The sequence below is a fragment of the Aspergillus sydowii genome, assembly GCF_001890705.1.
Source record: "Aspergillus sydowii CBS 593.65 unplaced genomic scaffold ASPSYscaffold_6, whole genome shotgun sequence".
In the NCBI taxonomy this organism is placed as follows: Eukaryota; Fungi; Ascomycota; class Eurotiomycetes; order Eurotiales; family Aspergillaceae; genus Aspergillus; species Aspergillus sydowii.
The window spans coordinates 159,888-179,064 of record NW_024467864.1 but is presented as its reverse complement, the minus strand read 5'-3'; the positions used below and the strand labels follow the sequence as shown (position 1 = coordinate 179,064).

General features: G+C 51.7%; 7 protein-coding genes across 7 annotated transcripts; 3 read left to right on the top strand and 4 right to left on the bottom strand.

The window, feature by feature from the left end:
* ASPSYDRAFT_153275 (putative RNA binding protein Jsn1) lies at positions 1-3,650 on the top strand (the record flags this gene model as incomplete). Its single annotated transcript, XM_040842264.1, has 2 exons — positions 1-239; positions 305-3,650. 2 exons carry the CDS (start codon positions 1-3, stop codon positions 3,648-3,650), a joined length of 3,585 nt encoding a protein of 1,194 aa, XP_040701659.1.
* Positions 3,651-4,422: 772 nt separating this feature from the next.
* Positions 4,423-7,714, top strand: ASPSYDRAFT_58446 (uncharacterized protein; the record flags this gene model as incomplete). Its single annotated transcript, XM_040849533.1, has 5 exons — positions 4,423-4,450; positions 4,565-4,687; positions 4,764-5,420; positions 5,475-5,839; positions 6,515-7,714. 5 exons carry the CDS (start codon positions 4,423-4,425, stop codon positions 7,712-7,714), a joined length of 2,373 nt encoding a protein of 790 aa, XP_040701658.1.
* Positions 7,715-8,114: 400 nt separating this feature from the next.
* ASPSYDRAFT_153751 (dolichyl-diphosphooligosaccharide--protein glycotransferase subunit OST1) lies at positions 8,115-9,773 on the bottom strand (the record flags this gene model as incomplete). Its single annotated transcript, XM_040842316.1, has 3 exons — positions 8,115-8,240; positions 8,309-9,344; positions 9,418-9,773. 3 exons carry the CDS (start codon positions 9,771-9,773, stop codon positions 8,115-8,117), a joined length of 1,518 nt encoding a protein of 505 aa, XP_040701657.1.
* A 335-nt stretch (positions 9,774-10,108) lies between these two features.
* ASPSYDRAFT_153295 (pseudouridine-5'-phosphate glycosidase/carbohydrate kinase family protein) lies at positions 10,109-12,809 on the top strand (the record flags this gene model as incomplete). Its single annotated transcript, XM_040842268.1, has 7 exons — positions 10,109-10,307; positions 10,353-10,561; positions 10,610-10,709; positions 10,754-10,798; positions 10,848-11,078; positions 11,131-11,416; positions 11,474-12,809. 7 exons carry the CDS (start codon positions 10,109-10,111, stop codon positions 12,807-12,809), a joined length of 2,406 nt encoding a protein of 801 aa, XP_040701656.1.
* A 58-nt stretch (positions 12,810-12,867) lies between these two features.
* ASPSYDRAFT_152571 (dienelactone hydrolase) lies at positions 12,868-14,296 on the bottom strand (the record flags this gene model as incomplete). The annotated part of the gene is made up of 3 exons (XM_040842208.1): positions 12,868-13,283; positions 13,338-13,955; positions 14,032-14,296. 3 exons carry the CDS (start codon positions 14,294-14,296, stop codon positions 12,868-12,870), a joined length of 1,299 nt encoding a protein of 432 aa, XP_040701655.1.
* Positions 14,297-14,481: 185 nt separating this feature from the next.
* Positions 14,482-15,738, bottom strand: fmn1 (riboflavin kinase). Its single transcript, XM_040839730.1, has 3 exons — positions 15,352-15,738; positions 15,063-15,281; positions 14,482-14,961 (listed from the first exon to the last, which is right to left on the bottom strand). Exons 1-3 carry the CDS (start codon positions 15,466-15,468, stop codon positions 14,662-14,664), a joined length of 636 nt encoding a protein of 211 aa, XP_040701654.1. The 5' UTR covers positions 15,469-15,738; the 3' UTR covers positions 14,482-14,661.
* Positions 15,739-16,048: 310 nt separating this feature from the next.
* On the bottom strand, positions 16,049-18,221 carry ASPSYDRAFT_153561 (Zn(II)2Cys6 transcription factor domain-containing protein; the record flags this gene model as incomplete). Its single annotated transcript, XM_040842295.1, has 2 exons — positions 16,049-17,919; positions 17,981-18,221. The coding sequence occupies 2 exons, from the start codon at positions 18,219-18,221 to the stop codon at positions 16,049-16,051; spliced, it is 2,112 nt and encodes a 703-aa protein (XP_040701653.1).
* Between the last annotated feature and the right edge of the window lie 956 nt (positions 18,222-19,177).

Below are 19,177 nucleotides of genomic sequence, written 5' to 3'. Positions count from 1 at the left end.
ATGCTACCGGTGACACGGCCCGAGGGCCATATGAGCCTCAATTATATTCCTACCACCCAACCCATGTCTGGGACTTCTACTGGTCGCAGTTCTCCAAGTGATTCGTCCGCAAATGCTGCCATTAAGCCTCCATTTGGGCCGTCTACTAGTCTCAATGGCGCTGCAGGCTCAATTGGAAGTGCAAGATTAGGGGCTGGATCCCCTTCTCACGAACTTGGTGCCCGCTTGTACTCAAAACGGTAGGTGATTTATCTCGGGGACGAATTCAAACGTTAGCCGTCGTTAACAGCTGTGATTACTATAGTGCACGCGAGATACAAGCGGAAGAAGGCGTCTCTCCGTTTTGGGGTCCTCCAACTAGCGGCCATTCCACCCCGCTACGTGAAAATATTCCCGAGTCACCCAGCCAGGAGGGTTTTCCGGACCTAGTGCCTCCTACAAGTAGTTCAGTGAACGGGCCTGCACGAAGAACTCGAGCTGGTACAGTCCCGTCTCGATTTTCTCCAGTCGGCGCTCTCAACGAGGCGAACCTTCAGCAGCCTTTCATGTCCCAATCTTCCAGGCCCACGCCTTCCACCAGCCCGTTTAGACCCACTGGTGTGTCTGGTATCGACACAGGCATCAAGCCCCCAGCAACCATGGGTAGCAGCGGCACAGGTAATCTTTCACGCCTTCGGGCTGGGTCAATGCCGCAACGCACCAACTTCCTGGGGTCTTCAGGACCATTCGGCCCGTCACTATTCTCCACGAACTGGGGCACCGGCCGTGACCGAGCAACGACCCTCACCAGCATTAGGTCTTCCGAGGGACCGACTTCACCTAGTCAATCGTCCTTCTCGCGAGACGGACTCACAGATAGTGATGTGAAGACTTTGGACTACCTTGGTCTCGCGGAAACCCCGCAGCAAGCTCGGGCCAATCTTGTACGACCGCCCGTTGACGTTCTACTACAGCAGCAGCAGCAACAGCAGCAGCAACAGACGTCCTCGCTTCCTCCGCTTCTTGCTGAGCTAGCGATGATAAAAAACAACAGTCGAATCCGCTCTTACTCGGTCAATGCGAAGGAAAAGTATGCTGATGATGAAGACCTCGAGTACGAAAGTCGCTACTCACAACTCCCCTCGGGAACTGTTACACCATCCGCAGCTGCCACAGCTGCCCAACTAGCCGCAACTCAGGCTCAGATTCATCAACACAACCTGGCAGTGCAGGCGTTTGCAAACCATGCGACAGCTAATCGACCCCGTGCAAGGACAGCAGGGATTCTCGAGGCTCCTCCGCAGCGATCATCCATTCGCAACTATCTTGCAACACCGTCTCGTTTGGAAAATAGTTTTAGTGCTGCCGATTTGAACATTGCCGAAACTGGCGAATATGATGACCTGACAGAAGCTGTTCAAATGATGCATCTAGCTGGAGGCGGTGGGGCCAACATAGGACTTCGCACTACTGCGGACTTGGTTGACGAGAACAACCAAGATGGCCCAACTCGGGCCCTCTGGATAGGTAGTATCCCCGTTTCCACGACTGTGACGTCTTTGGAGGCTATTTTCAGCATGTACGGCAAAATCGAGTCCACGCGTGTACTGACTCATAAGAACTGTGGATTTGTCAACTTTGAGCGTATTGAGAGCGCTGTCCAAGCCAAGTCATTGCTCAACGGAAAGGAAATTTTCCCTGGTGCCGGTCCTGTTCGAATCGGATACGCCAAAGTGCCTGGATCATCTAACGCTGGGACACCTGGCGTCAACGGTACCCAACCTTCACCAACGCCGGATCCAAACACAAAATCAACCGCCCCCGATGCGGAAAGGTTCAGCAGCGGAACAAGTGTTCCTCAGCTACCTTCACTTCCTGATCTCCAGCCTGAAATGGTACAGATCGTCAAAGAATTCGGGGCAACTGACGATGACGCCGCCAAGATTACTGCAAATATTCAGCAGGCGATTAGCTTTCAAGGATTCAACGACGAGATTCCATCGATTCCTGAACCGAACCAAACTAGAATGTTTGATGCCCCTCGCCTTCGTGACATTCGCAAAAGGATCGATAATGGAGCCTGTTCAATTCAGGAAATTGAGGAGACGGCGGTGGCAATGCTCCCCGAAATTGCGGAGCTTGCTTCCGACTATCTCGGTAACACCGTTGTCCAGAAACTATTCGAGTTCTGCTCCGAGCCTACGAAAGAACAAATGTTAGTTCCGATCGCACCTCATCTTGGTGAAATTGGCGTACACAAGAATGGTACCTGGGCAGCACAAAAGATTATTGATGTCGCCAAAACGCCGATTCAGATGCGGATGATCGTTGACGCTCTTCGACCCTACACTGTGCCTCTATTCCTGGACCAATACGGGAACTATGTCCTCCAATGCTGCCTGCGCTTTGGGTCCCCCTACAATGATTTTGTTTTCGAGACTATGCTAAGCCGGATGTGGGAGGTTTCGCAAGGACGATTTGGAGCTCGAGCTATGCGTGCCTGTCTCGAAAGCCATCATGCTACGAAGGATCAACAGCGGATGCTCGCAGCAGCGATCGCTCTTCATAGTGTACAGCTCGCCACCAATGCCAACGGCGCTCTATTGCTTACTTGGTTCCTGGATACCTGCACATTCCCCCATCGTCGCACTGTGCTGGCGCCAAGATTGGTTCCTCACCTAGTGCACCTCTGCACTCACAAAGTTGCGTATCTGACGGTTCTCAAGGTAATCAACCAACGGAACGAGCCGGAAGCTCGCGAAATTGTGTTGAAAGCCCTATTCTTTAGCCCAGGGGACGAGGTGCTGGAGAAAATCTTGAGTGACCAAACCTCCGGTGCCACATTGATTTTCAAGGTTCTGACAACACCATTCTTTGATGAGTCGATGCGAGCAGAAGTCGTAAAGAACGTCTCGAAAGTTCTTACCAAACTCAAAGCCACACCGAGCCAGGGTTACAAACGTTTGATGGATGAAGTTGGTCTTTCTGCGCGGGGTAGCTCTCGTGATAATCATCACCACGGCCGTGAGGGTACCGGCCACGCTTCCAATCCCGAGAAACAACAGCATCGCCCCAATTCTCGACAGGCGTCTTCCAATTATCCTTCGCAGCCGTCCATGGATAGGCAGTATAGCGGACAGTTTCCCACCATGAATCAAAATCTTGATGGCGCCCGGTCTTTGCCAACCGAACAGCCCCAGAATCCAGGGCAATTTGGGCCTTACCCTGTCAATGGCGTTGGTAGCCTTGGTTCTGCCGGTACCATGAATGCTTTGAATGGGATCGGCAGCGTTAATGGGGCCAGCTTCGGTCAGGATCCTATGATACCTCTCGCACAACAACAGATGCAGTATCAAGCATTCCTCGCAGCGCAATCTCGGGGTGTATCATCCGGTGGCCTCTATCCACCCCTGGGAAATTCTGACTACGGATACCCTGCTGGATCGGACAACCTTCGGGGCATGCAAAGCCAACCTGGTCCCATGTCGGCAGCCCCAGGCCAAGTCAATCCGGGGCCATTGCTCAACCAGTCACCTTATGCACCTCAACAATTCAGCCCTGTCATGAGCACAGCCCAGATGTATCAGTACCCTCCTCAGTTTTACTCTCAAGCAACCCCTGTACAAGGACAGCCGTCTGGGGGACGACGCGGACGTGTGAGTTACTCTTAATGGCCGTTTCATAAAGGCAAAGCTAACGTATCTCGACAGCGCTAAATTTATCCTCTAACTTCTAATCCGCCTTGAATTCTACCCGTGTATAAAGTTCTCTACTTATTTCTCTCGCCTTCAGTGACACAGAGTAGGATGTCGGAATGCTCTATCAAACCTAGATCGACGCTGGATCGTCTTGGGGAAGGGGAATGCAGAAGCATGAAAAAGAAAAAGTGTTGCGATTTATTCATTTTTGAGAATATTGGTGACATTGTGTATGGGTCCTGATCTCAAGGTGACAAAGCCTTGGTCTCAATTTTACCAATTTTCCCATCATAGCCCTGTTGGATATAAAAACCATATCTATTGTTTAGTAGTATTACTATTATTTATGATCATGATTATGATGATGATATTCTTTTTTCGGTATTTATCTATTATTCTATTTAAGTAGGTAATTTTGAACCAGAGCGAGACATTCGTTATAACTAGTTAGTCAACTTATCAGTAAGTTAGTTGACCAACTAGTTAGCTAACTATAGTCAACACACTTTCACAGTCGGCCTCTGTCGGTCACCTAGCGTAACACGTGACATTCCTGATGCGGCTGCCCCATCTTTGATGAACGACGACATGGAAAGGGCCGACCAAAGGCTTGGCCCATACACGCAATCAAATTTATCGAATTCAGGTCCACTGGTATAGGTCGCAGTCATTCGTTATTATTATTATTATTTTGCTTGCCCGTTTGTTGTGGGAAAGTGCTACGGAAACCTGTTGCACCGTGATTATGCCTACAAACGGCGACATCGGTCGAGGTATGCTTTTAGGCCCAGTATCCTCGAAATCACCATCCAATCCATCTATAGCCACCGTTATCACTCCTGGGCTACTATTAAAATGTGCTAACCTTTTATTTTTCAATAATGCAGCGTCACCGGCCGCATCGGGCTCTGGAAGCTTCATCGATGCATCGGGATTCAAGTTCTCCGAGAAGGATACCAAGCCGGGCAAGATCAAGCTGAAGAAGGCAGGCAAACTAGGGAAAAAGAAGGGTGAGGATAACTCGATCATGATCCGAGCTTTCCTTCCAGCGGTTACTGACGGCCGGTTGTGTTTGCTGCTTCCCAGACAACAAAGAGCCACCCGATTCCCCTGGCTCGTCGCCGATCCTGCCGGAGATCGATGAGAAGACGATGTCTGTTTTCCCCACTGGAAAACCGCGCGAAGAAGACCACATCGAGACTGTGGTTTGTAAGACCTGCAAGAGGCCGGTCCTCAAGCAGAATGCTGCAGAGCATATCAGGGGATGTATAAGGGCGAAGCAGGAGAAGGCGCGGAAGAAGAAGGAGGCTCGGGATGCGGCTAATAGGGCCAAGGCCGGAGAGAAAGAGGGCGATGAGGATGGTGCGGGTGGCGATAGAGCCGACGAAGATGATTCGATGAAGGCTCAGAAAAGCGCAAAGAAGAGCGCCGTCAAGGGTATGGCAGAAGATGGGACGAAGAAAGGCAAGAAGCGCAAGGCGGAGGGTGATGACGATAACAAGGATAAGGAGCCGAAGAAGAAAAAGAAGAAGGAAGAACAGAAGCCAAAGGCGCCGAAGCCGAAGGGACCTGTTGATGTTGAGAAGCAATGTGGTGTTCCTCTGCCGAATGGTGCTCAGTGTGCCCGGTCATTGACTTGCAAGAGTCATTCCATGGGTGCGAAGCGTGCCGTGCCTGGGCGGTCCTTGCCGTATGACATGTTACTCCAGGCATATCAGAAGAAGAACCAGGCTCGTCAGCAGAGTATGTTTACCGTATTGAACAAATTGTGGGGTGTGATATACTAATGGTTAATAGAGGCGGCCATCGACGCAAACGCCCCGCTCCAAGACGACTTGGAGAACAATGGTCCTGTCGACTCAGACGAAGAGAAGGATGCTGTCATGGCGGCAATTTCGCGCTCCCAACCGCAACCGCTGGTCAGCCACACTTTGATATCTACCAAGAAGAAGTATCAGTATGTACGAATCAAGGAGATGCTTTCACATGCGCTAGGTGGCGCCCGCGGTGGCGGGCTCTTCTCAACTGGCGACCAAGTCAACAGTCCAATCGAGGGGAATCTCTTTCAACCGATGGACGATATCGATATAACGGATGCCCCAGGTGATATTGACTTGGATAATGCCGATCTGACCACGCCTGATGCTACGAGGAAAACTCCGGTGGCGGCGGGCTCATAGAGGCTGTGGCAAACATCATATTCTTGTCTTGCTATCTCACTCCACTATCTTCTTACAATGAGTGATGACAGTATTGTACCTTCGTTTCTGTTGGGCGAACCGGTTAGGTGCAGGCGTTGGTGGAATACTCTTTTGCCATGGGAACTTGGCTGCCTGTTTGATTTGATTTTTGCCTGTTCTGACAATACGATACCCCCCACGAGTTAAGGAGCTGTCGATGTTTATATATATTAAATCGTACTTATTTTATACATTTCAAATTCGCACTTGCCTTAGAGCCTTGAAATTAAGGCCGCTGCGTTGCGGATCCTCCCGAACACACAATTAGTTGCCTGAGGCACTAAGCTTCGTCGTCGCCGAAGATCCCAGGAAAGAACAAAGAGCACTCCATTCTTCAAAGCAAATCGCATCTCAACAAAGTCCACCCATACTCGCGAACTCCCTCCCTGCGGCCGGAACTTCTCTTCGCGGTGCAGCCACCTGTATTTGATCTCTCTGCGCCTACGGGCCAGTGAGAAAGAGCCAACGAGCGATTAAACCAACTCCCTTGATCCGCACTCCGTTCGCACATCTATCGCCAGATCCCGAAACAATAAAAGAGAAACCAGGGGGAAGATGGGGAACTCTGTGCCTGATCTCGATGCCGTCGGCATGAAGGCTGAGCCTGAGCTGGCTGATCAATTCCGCAGGGAGGTCGCAGAGCTACTAGGTCGCAAAAACCTCAGCTTCCCCGGCGCCCAACCGGTCAGCTTTTCCAGGCACCACCTCACCGAGTTACAACGTGAAGATTATTATGTATGCGAAAAGACGGACGGCATCCGCTGTCTCATGTACTTTGCGCGCGGAGATCCAGACTCCGACAATCCGGAAATTCACTACCTGATCGATCGCAAGAACGAGTACCGCTACGTTCCAAACCTGCACTTTCCCCTGCCAAACGATGATACCTTCCAGTCTTTTCACGTGGATACGCTGGTGGATGGCGAGCTTGTCAATGACACATACGATGATGGCACCCAGCAGCTAAAGTTTCTCGTCTTTGACTGCCTCGTATTGGACGGCCAGAGCCTGATGCACCGCACTCTCGACAAACGTCTCGCATACTTTAAGGAGAAGGTTCTGAAGCCGTATAACGCGCTTTATGAGCGCTTCCCCGAAGAAAAACAGCACCGAGTTTTCACAGTTGAAGACAAATCTACCCAGTTCAGCTACGGTATCGAGATGATGTTTCGTGAAGTGATCCCCAAAGTGAAGAAAATCCACGGTAATGATGGACTTATCTTCACCTGCCGCAGCACACCGTACCGCATCGGTACTGATGAACACATTTTGAAATGGAAACCTCCTGCCGAAAACACAATCGACTTCCGGCTGCGTCTCGAATTCCCCGTCCTCGAACCGGACACCGACGACGAAGCAGACGGCATCACAGAACCGTACCCTGACTATGACGCTCTCCCCATCTTTCACCTTTTCGTCCTCCACAATAATGATCAATACCAACCATTCGGTGAGATGTTCGTTGCGCCGTCTGAATGGGAAGACCTAAAGGCCCTCCAGATGCCACTGGACGACTCAATCGTCGAATGCTCCAAGGACGAGACTGGTCGATGGCGTTTCCACCGAGTGCGCGACGATAAAGCAGACGCAAATCATTTCACCACTGTGGACAAGGTATTACAGAGTATTGAGGACCGCGTTACGGAGGAAGACCTCATCCGCACCGCGCCGGCTATCAAAACGGCTTGGAAAAAGCGTGCCCAGGGGGGCGACTTTGATGATCGAAAACCGCGTGCAAGGCCGGCTGTCCCACCACATGTAAACGGGAATGGAGTCAAGAGGAAATTCGAGGAATAAACATTGAATTGCATTTTCTTATTGGTTTAATCTATTTCTATTGAGTTTGCTTTTGCTGGGTGTTCTGGCGTTGGGGATTTCATCTCAGCTCATTATTCACGCTCTGATTAGAGGTGGGCGGAGTGCTGTTAAAACTGCGTGCCTTCTTCTCTATCCTTTATCATTGATGAGACAATAGGGGCGTGTTGTATAATTGTATATCCGATTCGATTTAACGTTTAGATGGCAGCTTTGGTTCTTTTAGCTATACTAGCAAGGTGGGGGGATAAGAACCATGTTACCTTATTTCTTTGAACAAGCCTACGCCGTATAAAGATGTTATATATGTGAGGACGCGATATATGCTCTTATTTTGCTGGTCCAAGAAAGAAGAGGAAATGACATGCACACTAAAGATACACTATCGCTTCTTGATGCTGACATCGATGTTTGTAACTGCCCAGGCTGCCGCAAACACACTGAATAGACCGATTGTGATGGTAATGGGTTTGCGCATTCCATCCCAGAAGGAGTACTCGTAGGCAACCTAGTTGCTAAGTAAGTGACTGGGAAATATCTTCGTATATACGTTGTAAATAAATTTTGGAAACTTACCAGAAGCTGGGAGTCGCGAGCCTCATCAGTGAGGCCGTTCACAGTAAGGGTCAAAGTAGTGCGGCCAATGGTATCCATGAAGGTCTTGTGAGTGGACAACGATGATTGGATCTGGCTTGCACCTGGCAGTCCATTGCTGGAGGTACTTTCGACAGTCTCATAGCGCACGTTCCGAGCGCCCTCGGGGAGGATGACACGCAAAACTACCTTCTCGTACTGAATACCTTCACCCATCTTAGGTCCCTCGAGGAACGGGACCTTGAGCACATATGAATCGGTGGTAGAGGCTGCCTGGCGCAGAAAGCGCGAGAGATCGTTGTTCCAACCAATGCGGAAGCTGTAGTTCCAGCCACCAAAGATGGGGAAGCGGGGTTTGAGGTCCAGGTTACCTTCGCGGTTCCTAAGCCCTGGGCGGTAGCGGCTGGTGGAGACATTTCCGATGTCATCAATGAAGTAAGGGTCCACTGAGCCTGGCTTGAGGGGGTATTTCAGCTCTCTAACAGCTGATGAAGGGGCTTGTTGGTAGTTCGAAATAGTCCAGTCCACGCGAGAGAATTGGTTTAGGAGCTTGGAACCGTTGTTACGGAGCCAGTAGCGCTCTTCCGTGGCCAGGTTACCACCCCAGTGAGAAACTTCCAGGTCACGTTCCAGCAGAGAGGCTGTGATCACCGGCTTCGTAAACTCATGGCGAACAGTAACAGGGTAGCTTGTACCCGACGCGAGCTTGGCAGTGTCGTAGGGTCCATAGGTGTAGATCGAGCCCTGACGTTCGGGATCCACGCCTGATTTGAGATCCGTAGTTGTGTAGTCGGGCACATTTGTGCTTGCAAACTTGACTTTGGTCTTCTGTGTCAAGGTTTGGTAGGCGGAAGGTACATATGCGGAGAAAGAGTAGGTGAGGAACTGACGATCCGTCTGCTCAATGGCAGCCGGGCGTGGCTGGAGAGAGTTCAGGAGCGAGTACGAGATTCCAAGAGTAAGCTGCGATGAGGGAGCAAGAGGCTCAGGCAAGCGGACAAGGAAGTATTGAAAGTCACTAATTAACCCGGGTTAGTTCTGAGGCCAACTGGTTTCTGCATCAGCCATTGACCGCGACATCGGCAACTTACCTGGGCGAGGCAAGCTCTGTAGCTTCCACATCAAACCTTCCTTTCTCTGTCTCTTTTTTATTGCGGACTTCTAGCCCTCCAACACGGTCGAATACGTCCGATGGGAAGGACAGATAGTACTCGCTCTGGGGTTGTTTATCCACATTCTCAACAACGACGTTGATGGTCTCGCGAGCATAACCTTTTTCTAAATTTGTATTTCGAACCAGATTCACATTCTTAAACACCTGGGGAGGTTTAAAGTCGGCGGGGAGCGCAGCTTTTGACGAGGTGGAGGTGGAATGGGCGGAAACTATAGAGCTGCTGGACAGGACAAGCCCGCAGAACGCGGTAACAACGGTAGCAAACGGCCTCATTGTGGCAAGCGCAGCTTTGCACCGGACTGCGCTGAGGAGTTCTCACCAGGAGAAGGGGTCGAAACGAGAAGGCGACGAGGATAGGCGGCGGCGAGAGATGGGGAGGAGTGGTCGGCGTGATGCTGAGGTGTCCCGATTGAAGGTCCTCTGCCTCCAAATAATACACCACAATACAATACGGCGACCGCCGCGGCCAAATCACGCGGCTCCGCTCTCCGCGCTCAGACTTCTAGTTCTACGCCGTCCCCTCATTTCTCCATTCCTTTTCCCCCCAGGCTGTTGTTCTCGTCGTTCTTCACTGTTTCAGCTTGATTATTTGCTTTGGTTTCGTAACTATGCTTGCACCCAGGGCTTCGTATAGCCGGCACTTCTGCAGGGCATCCCGTTTGGGAGCAGCCACCGGCGTTGCTCGCACTACACGACAAAACCATAGTTTTGCCCAGAGCAAATTCTTCCAGGTTTCCGAGGAGGTTCGAGATGCAGTCGCTACGGGGAAGCCAGTGGTGGCTTTAGAGTCCACCATTTACACACATGGTACGATCAAGCCCTCGTTGTAAGGGCCTTTCCTAACAGACGCAGGCTTCCCATATCCGGAGAGTGTAGCATTGGCCTCGCTGCTAGAAACCGTTGTGCGCGCCAATGGCGGTGTTCCCGCGACAATTGGTGTCCTGAATGGCGTGGCTCGAGTCGGCCTCCTCGCCGATGAACTTATCGAGCTAGCATCAACAGCGGAAAAGAAGAACGCCTTGAAAGTGTCCCGCCGGGATCTTGGTTATATATGCGGCCTGGTAAGTGTACAATTATGCAAACTCGGGGCGTTTGAGTAACAATTGCAGGGCATGGCCGGAAAACCGCTTCATGGAGGGACAACAGTATCCGGTACTATGGTCCTCGCGCATCTAGCCGGTATCCGGGTTTTTGGGACAGGCGGACTCGGTAAGTACCACACTCTGCCTACGCTGCTACCAAGCTAATGTTAGCAGGTGGCGTACATCGCGGCGCGGAGTCATCCATGGATATATCCGGTATGGTTTATGAAGCCCTTTGGAACGGACGTGGGCTAACAAGCAGAAGCTGATTTGACCGAACTCGGTCGAACCCCGGTGGCTGTTGTCAGCTCCGGATGCAAAAGCTTTCTGGATATTCCTCGGACACTAGAATACCTTGAGACAGAGGGCGTCTGTGTTGGAACGTTTGCAGACGGTCGCCAGGGGTCTGTTGACATTCCGGCGTTCTTTAGCCGCGACAGCGGAATCAAAAGCCCAAAGGTTATTGAAAATGAGGCAGAGGCGGCCGCTATTATCTGTAAGTGATATCTTACCACCCTAATGTATAGGGACTTGCTAACAACTTGCAGATGCACAATCAAAGCTACCGGTTACGTCGGGGATTCTTTTGGCTAACCCCGTCCCAACGGAACATTCAATACCCCAGAGTGAAATCGATGCTGCTGTTGATGAGGCTGTCCGTTTAGCGGATATTGAAGGCCATCGGGGTAGCGACAACACGCCATTCATTCTAGCAAAAATCAAGGAGCTCAGCGGCGGGAGAACGGTGGAAGCCAATCGGGCTTTAGTTGAGGCAAATGTCAAGCGTGCAGCACGGGTCGCAGTGGAGCTCTCGAAATTGGGCCGTTCTACAGTGTCTAGCAAACAGTGAGTCGCCTTTAGCCTTCGACGGAACGGGATGTCCTAATATAGATTGTCCCTGCGTAGATATATGCCAGCGATTCCACCCATCGGCATGGCTGACCAGGCTCCTTCTTCTTCAGAGACTAAGTCAAAATTCCGCTTAGAAGATAAACCTGCAACACCAGTAGAGAAAGCTGATATCTTGGTTGCTGGGTCTCTTGCGATAGATCTCGCATGCGACTACATTCCCAATGCAGGACGTGAGGCTACACCCGCGCTGCGGACATCCAACCCTGCTATCATCGAGCAAAGTCTTGGTGGGGTGGGCCACAACGTTGCCTTTGCGTCGAGGTCTCTAGGTCCCTCCGTCATGTTTTGCAGTGTTGTCGGTGATGACCTGGGTGGCCGCGCCGCGTTATCGTCTCTACGGCAAGAGGGCCTTCCCACCAGCGGCGTACAGGTGCTACCCATGTCGTCTGGGGCACGCACAGCACAGTACGTTGCCGTGAACGACGCGAAAAAAGATCTCCATTTGGCCATGGCCGATATGGGGATTTTGCAGCTCCCCGCGGCGACATTGGACTTTGAGGGTTACTGGAAACCGATCGTTTCCCGCACAAAACCGCATTGGGTAGTTGTCGACGCCAACTGGAGTCCAGAACTACTGTCCAAATGGGTCGCAGCGGCCAACAAGAACGGTGCTCGAGTTGCTTTCGAACCCGTCTCTGCTGCCAAGTCACGGGCCCTTTTCCAAAAAAGCCCCGATATTGAAGCAGCCGTGGGGAAATCTGCATGCGTTCCAAACAACAGCGTGAGCCTCGCCGCGCCAAATGAGTTCGAACTGGCGGCAATGTATGCTGCTGCCCGCGAGAATGGCCTCTTTGACTCCGCCAGCTGGTGGCAGATCGTTGATGCAATGGGCATGTCCTCGTCTGGATCAAGAGAGCGGCTCGTCGCGATGACATCTGCTGCACTCGTCGATGCAGGCATACCGCAGCAGAGCATCCAGCTTCTTCCATTCCTCCCGTGCATAATTACGAAGCTGGGGGCCAAGGGAGCACTACTAACCCAGATGCTTAAGCCAGGCGACCCTCGTCTGACGGATCCCGAGTACAGTCCGTATATCCTTTCTCGTGCTGCACGTACGGAGAAACTTATCGGCGGTATATACATGCGACTGTTCCCACCCGCTGCAGAAATACCAGATGGGACCATTGCCAGCGTCAATGGTGCAGGAGATACCCTACTTGGAGCTGTTATCGCTGGTCTTGCTTCCGGACGCGAAAGAGTTGAAGATGTGCTGCCCCTGGCGCAGGAGGCAAGTCTCTTGACTCTAAAAAGCCCCGGTGGTGTTAGCACAGAACTTGCACAGCTACAATCAAGGTTCAAAGCTATTACTCCATAATTGCTACCTTTTTTTTTTTTTTGGTCATGTCTATTAATTATTACGGTGACTTCCCAGTTTAAGTGAGAACGCACTCGACAGCTTCCTCGCCCACAACTGGCATTCGCTCAACGGCGCTATTTCCGTCGCGATTCGGTCCTATGGTATTAAATCCAGATGGAATAAGACCAGGGTCTAGAAGTCCAATCTGCACCAGTACGCTTGCTTGATCCCAGTAAATATTGTGCCGGGCGATCTTTCCGGCTAAGAAGTTGGCTGTCATAACGATGGGAATACGGACAAAACGCCCAGTTGGCGGCACTTTAGGCAGCAACCAGGGTATCTCCTCCGTATGCTCGAAGGTGAGCAGGAGCTCATCCACAACACGGTCTGGACCGGCGGTGCGAGTAAGCAGCCGAATGTGCTGAGAGGGTGGACCGGACGGAATAAACTGGGAGGAATAGAAAGAAGTGATCTCGGTTGGCGATGATCCTGCTCGCGTTAGCTTACACATGCATACCTCTCCAGCACATCGGAGGGACAACCAACCTCCAATTCCAGAAGGAAGACAATTCACACTTGTGTTCTGGTCGAAATCAGGATCTCCGGCTCCCCCGCCAACCATCAAATGGAGCATGTCCGGCGTTGAATTCGACTGGAACTGCCGAGTCGCTGATTCATAGATATTCCTCCAATATCCTTCCCATACAAGTTCTGGCTCAGGCGCCTCCCAATTACCCCCACCACCAGGCCACCCAAACCCGAGTTTCAAACACTCCAATGCTCGACTCCATGCCAGCCTTGAGCTGACGCGGTCGTAGACTTGGGATGAGTGGTATTCGGCAAATCCTAGCTCAGACTCTGGGTAGAAATGCAAATGGCAGCGGTGCCGCTTGTTGGTATCGTCCCAGAGTGCAGAGCACTGGTTCTGAGATCCGGCCAGGTGGATCTGGATCTGGAGCACCGGGAGTGTTTCAAATGCGGCGGAATTTGAGGTCGATGCCGCTGTTGTTGATGGTGGAAGGCGGGGTTGCGAAGGCAATTCCTTGAGCACATCTTCCGGGGTGTCCGGATAGAATGCAACCAGCGCGCAGAGACGGGGGAAGGGGTTTGTGCTCGTTTGTTGGTGGTGCGAGAGCAGAATGAGATATGCGGGGCGGTTGTACGCTATTCAATAAGCCAAATCAATATGCTTCTCCAAACAACCACTGCCCTATGTATAACATTGTCGGGGAGTCCTTACCCACAATCGCATACCTCTCTCCGGGCTCTAGGTCATCCTCCCGATCATGGATAATCCGCTCCAGCTCCCTGCGATCCCGGTTGGCATCTGCATTCTGCCCTGGAAAAGAGAGATATTCAACCGTGAAACCCTCTGCCTCAAAGCGGCGAATGCTGGCGCTATCAAAAGTGGGCGTGTCGGAGACGACATAAAGCCGACGCGGGGACCGGGGCTTCGGCCGGGACGTGGAGCTGCGGCGGCGGATCGACTGAAATAGTTTAGACATAGGCATCCGAATAACCAATCAACGGAGGGCAATTCAATTGGGTTAGAGAAGTGGCGGGGAAAGAATACAAATGATTAAGGTCTATCTGTCTGAGTTATCAGCCCTACAAGGTTTCTTCCTATATATCCCAGGGCAGACAGTCGACGTCATACTCCTCGGTAACGTCGGGGTGGAACAATGTCCGCCGGGCATCCTGGGCATTCTAGGCATTCTAGGCACGTTCTGGGCATGTCTCGGCATTGCAAGGCATCTCTTTTCTATTAGGTCATTTTTATTCAATCCTTCCGGGGACTCTTATTCTAGGTATATCTATCGTATCAATATCTATATCATGGAAGTCGGTTTTGGAAGTTCGGATCAAACGATCAAAACGACCTCAACCAAGCCCTCTGCTCCCTCATTTTCTCATCGCCCTCCTCCCCCTCCCCATCCAAGTAGACCCTATACGCAGCGCGCAGCAGACTCGCCCTCGCAACCTCGCAATCAACCCGGATATCCTCGATGAGGGCTTCCGCAGAGACGTAGTCGTATTCGGGTCGGATATACCCCAGCATCAGCAGATTGAGCTTCGTGCCGTAGAAGTCAGGGAGCTTGTGGAAGCGGACTTTTTGTTCTTCGGGCGCAGTTGGTGACGGGGATGTGAGGGATGGGAGGATGTGAATTTCCTATTACGCCTGTTAGGACTAGTCTGCTTCATAGGCAGGCAGATTGAGGGGGGAGTGTCGCGGAGAGGAAGTGACGGAAGTGAGCGGAATGGCATTCATACAATTGAGCGCGTCGTGTTCTTGTAATAGGGATTATAGCCGATGCTCAGAACGGCAGGAAGAATCGGCGTCTTTGCTTTATGCCCCCCTTGCCCGTCCCCAGATGAAGGGTCTGTAGCTGGGTCCAGCGCAACAACACCATAGTAAACGCCTACCCCCAATTCTTTCGGGAGGGCCTCCTCTAAGCCGTCGACGGGGATGTTCGCTGTTGGGATGCCTAGCTGTTCGCGGCGAGCTGCTTAGCTTTTCTCTCTTCCCCTCTTCTATTTTTAGGTGGCGTGGTGACTTTACCTCTTTACTCCCTCGTCCGAATCCCTTGATCACAGGTCCAGAGAGGCGAATGGGGAATGGGGTTTCGGGACCGGAGTCTGGGCCTGAGACCGGGGGGCGGGGGGTTGAGGACGGCATTTCTTTTTTCCTTTTTTCTTTTTTTTTTTTCTTCGCCGGGCTGCTCAGAGTTAGTTGTGGAGGAAGGAGGGGTGTCGATGATTATTTTGAAGTGGTGCGTATCGATAAGAAAATGAGATGATCGTGCGGGGTGAACTCGGGAGACTTATCATAATCATGCAGTGGATTCTTCTAGATCTATCCTGCTTACTTCTGTCCTTCACATAACCGGATAGCTACCCGGGCTAGGTGACCCCTGAAAATGAAATGAACTAATCGCCTACGGATGCTGATTTCAGTCAACTACGCCGCTGTCACCATTTACACCGCCGAAGCCACCGAAATGAGAGCAGATGGGAGCGCCATAAGGACATTGATTCGACCTCATATTTTTACATGTGGCAAGCCGCCACAAAAAGCTGTACCCTATCCGTGCCTTTCATTCCCAGGAATGTAAGTATAAACAAAGAAGCAACCTTTTTAAAAACCGCCGGGTATCCTCCGGTAACCGAACCATAAACCATATACATCAAATAATCAAACAGGTAAGAGACTGAACACTCAAATGCAGGGTAAAAACTGGGTTGGGTCAGCTCATCCGTCACGTAAAGTAAACAAGGGTCGGTGAGGTAAAACGTACGTTCATCACTATTAACATGGGTATGTCAAACACGTCGCGCTTGACTGTCCAGCAGTATGCGCATTCTACTTTGCCGTCCTTGAAACCTAACTGGTTCATCCCGGCCTCGTTTGCAATCCCCCCCTTGCGCAGGTGGTTGTTCCACCGCTGGCTGCTGTCATCCGACTGAGCTGTCTCCATATCCTCTTTGGTTTTATACTTGAGCAGCTTGCATTTCGTGGTCACGCTACCGCGTGAATCACCAAATGCCAGTCGCGCGAAATCCTCATAGAATTCCACCACACTGTCGTCGTCAAGTAGCTCGGCCAAGAACACAGGGTGCGGACGGCCAGCTGCGCCTTCACTGGACCCTCGTGGCGTTACGTTGCGCGAATTAGCAGCTGACGAGCCGCCTGTGTTGACATTTAGATTCGGCTCCTTGCCTAATAGCACCTCCTTCTTCCATCCGGTCAGAATACTGAACTCTTTCCCAACAGCAGCGACTTCCCCTGTGCGACGACAAACGATGGTCGGCGTACCGCACGCGTTGATAAAATCCTCGTACTCCCATAATGTTCGTTGGAAGCATTTCTCCATGAAGATAAGATCGTCCCGGTTCAGGGTTTTGGTTGTCGCAATAAACGACGGTCGAATAGACGCTAGTGCTTTTGCAATTTGCAACGTCTTCTGCGGCGAAAAGCGCCGCTGGATGAACGCTGTCAAATTGTGGAAGCGACTAGTGTACGCATACGGTTCCCTAACACTTTCGTAGACCGCTGACGGGTTGCGCTGACGTCGTTTACTTGTTTGTAGAGTGTGGTGTTTCAGGCTCGGTGTCGAGATAGTCGGCGGACGCTGTTGCCCATTCACGGGTAACCCGTTGGATTTTGCGACGATATTATTAAACGCGCTCGGCTCTTCGTATCCAGTGTTGGTCATCTGCGGGCTGGCCGCCGCACCCGGGCTAGTGAAGTTGGTCGGCCCGCTTTCAATCGCAAATGCATGAGGTGCATCAGGCTTGGATAAATGCCCTGGAATCACATTGCCCTGGCTGGATTGCGGGTAAACGCCGACGTTCACGTGCGGGTGGCCCGAGGTCTGACCGCTCGGCCACTCATTTAAGAGAGGATCACCGAACATGAAAGGCTGTTGCGTCTGGGGGCTTTCGCCAAAAGTAGCAGCCCCCGAGATGGGTGTGGACGCAAACTGCGTCGAACCGCTGCGGCCCATTGATCCTCGGTGCGTGCCTGAATCTGGAGAGTCTCCAGCGCCAGTGGCCATATGACCGAGCATGCCAAATTCCAGCGCACCGTAACGATTTTCAAAGTTCATACTCGATAGATCAAAATTGAAAAGCGCAGGATCACTGGGGTCGAAGAAAGGACCGGCGATCGGATTCTGACTCTGGTTTGAGGCAGTTGATACACCAGTTGTCGACGGCTGGGGTATTGAAGATGTCAAAGCAGGATTATTATTGTTATTAGGTGCGGATGTACTATTTCGATGGGTCGGGTTGGTTTTCAAGCTGAACGTTGGGGAAACTGGGGATTGCGACGGAAAAGCGTTTTGGTGACCGATGGGATTTTCCTGGTACATGTTATAGTTCGACTGCGGTGTGGGATAGAAATTCGCGCCCGAATTCTGAGTACTTGCGGCAGCATTGACTGGGTTTGCACTGTTTAGAGAAATGCTGTTAGGAATCGATGAATTACTGTAAAAGTTATTCCCAGCGGCTCCTGGCATCAACGCGCCATCCGGGGCGTCGTGCAAGTACTTTGCCTTCTTGCGCACACCGTCGTGGCAGGCATCTTGGAGTCCACGTTTGATGCAGCGTTGACACGGTCTCTCGTCACCTGCAAGTGTGTTGTTAGTCGGCGCTCAGGCCACAAAGAGCAGGGCAGGGCAGGAGCGTACCGCACGTCAAATGCGCTCGCTGACAAGCAAAGCAGGCGCGCCGCGCCTTCTTCCTCCGAGGCCTTGAAGGATCCTTTGGGTTCGGTTTCTGGCTAGTGGCAGTCTGATCATCGCCATTCGCATTCGTTTTAGTCTTGGGCAGTTGCTCGACACGCTCTCCGGTCGATGTCGCGAATTCTTTATCGGCCCCATTATGTTCTGTCGGGAGAGCTGTGGCGCTCTGATCTGCTTCCATCTTCATTTTCCATGAATCGGCGGGTTATCGAGATGATGTACAATGGAAAGCGCGGGGGTGCGTTGGTCTGTGAACGGATCCGGGGTGAAGAGAGATCGGTACGAGATCGGTTCGGTTAAAAGCTTCTCCCCGGGAATGGCTCGCCACCTTGCGAGAAATACGCTTCCTCGTCGTCACCACCGTCGAGTAGAACTCCCTTTTGGCCCATGCAGCGATGGGGAACCAGGTTGGCGTCTAGTCCTGCACACGTCGATCCGAGGACATGGAAGGGACGAATGCGTGGGGTTAAGAGGAAGGTCGGGGAAGGAAAGGGAGTCGAGAACGTGAGGAGAGAGGGGAGAGGGGAGAGGGGAAGATCAAGGGCTTGAAGAAAAGGCGCGGGAACTGTCCGCTGATGACAGTTGAATTCAAATTGGAGACAAAATCACGCGCAGGAGACTAGATGCAAGACCGTTGTTATTTGGTAATTGCTGGTGTGGAAGTGGGCGTTGGCAACTTGGCGGCGGGCGGATGGAACTTGGGAACTTTGCCGTGGCACTGCGGGGAAGCAGCAGACACGATGGAAGTCAAATCCCGTAGGGATGAGCGATTTTATTTTTTGGAGAGGCAGTATTTGACACACGCAGTAGCCCTGTTCTCCATCTGCATCAGACACAGTCGCGACGGACGCGGATGGGGAGATGGAGAAGGTGCCTGGATATAAGTAGCAAAACGTGGTCGAGTCAAAGCCGATGCCGTGAGGCTTTTTTGGATGGTAAAACAGCGTCACTGATAGGCCGGTCAAGTTCCACACAGGTCGCGTGCTGTTATAATAAAACAATTATTTTAATAATACCAAGAGGAGGGAATGGGTGTGTTTTTATTTTGTTGCCGAAGACAAAGCAGAGCTGCGGAAGTACAAAGCTCATTCACATGATTGATATCCATTCCACATGTACTGGCCAACCCTAGGCTGGAAGGAA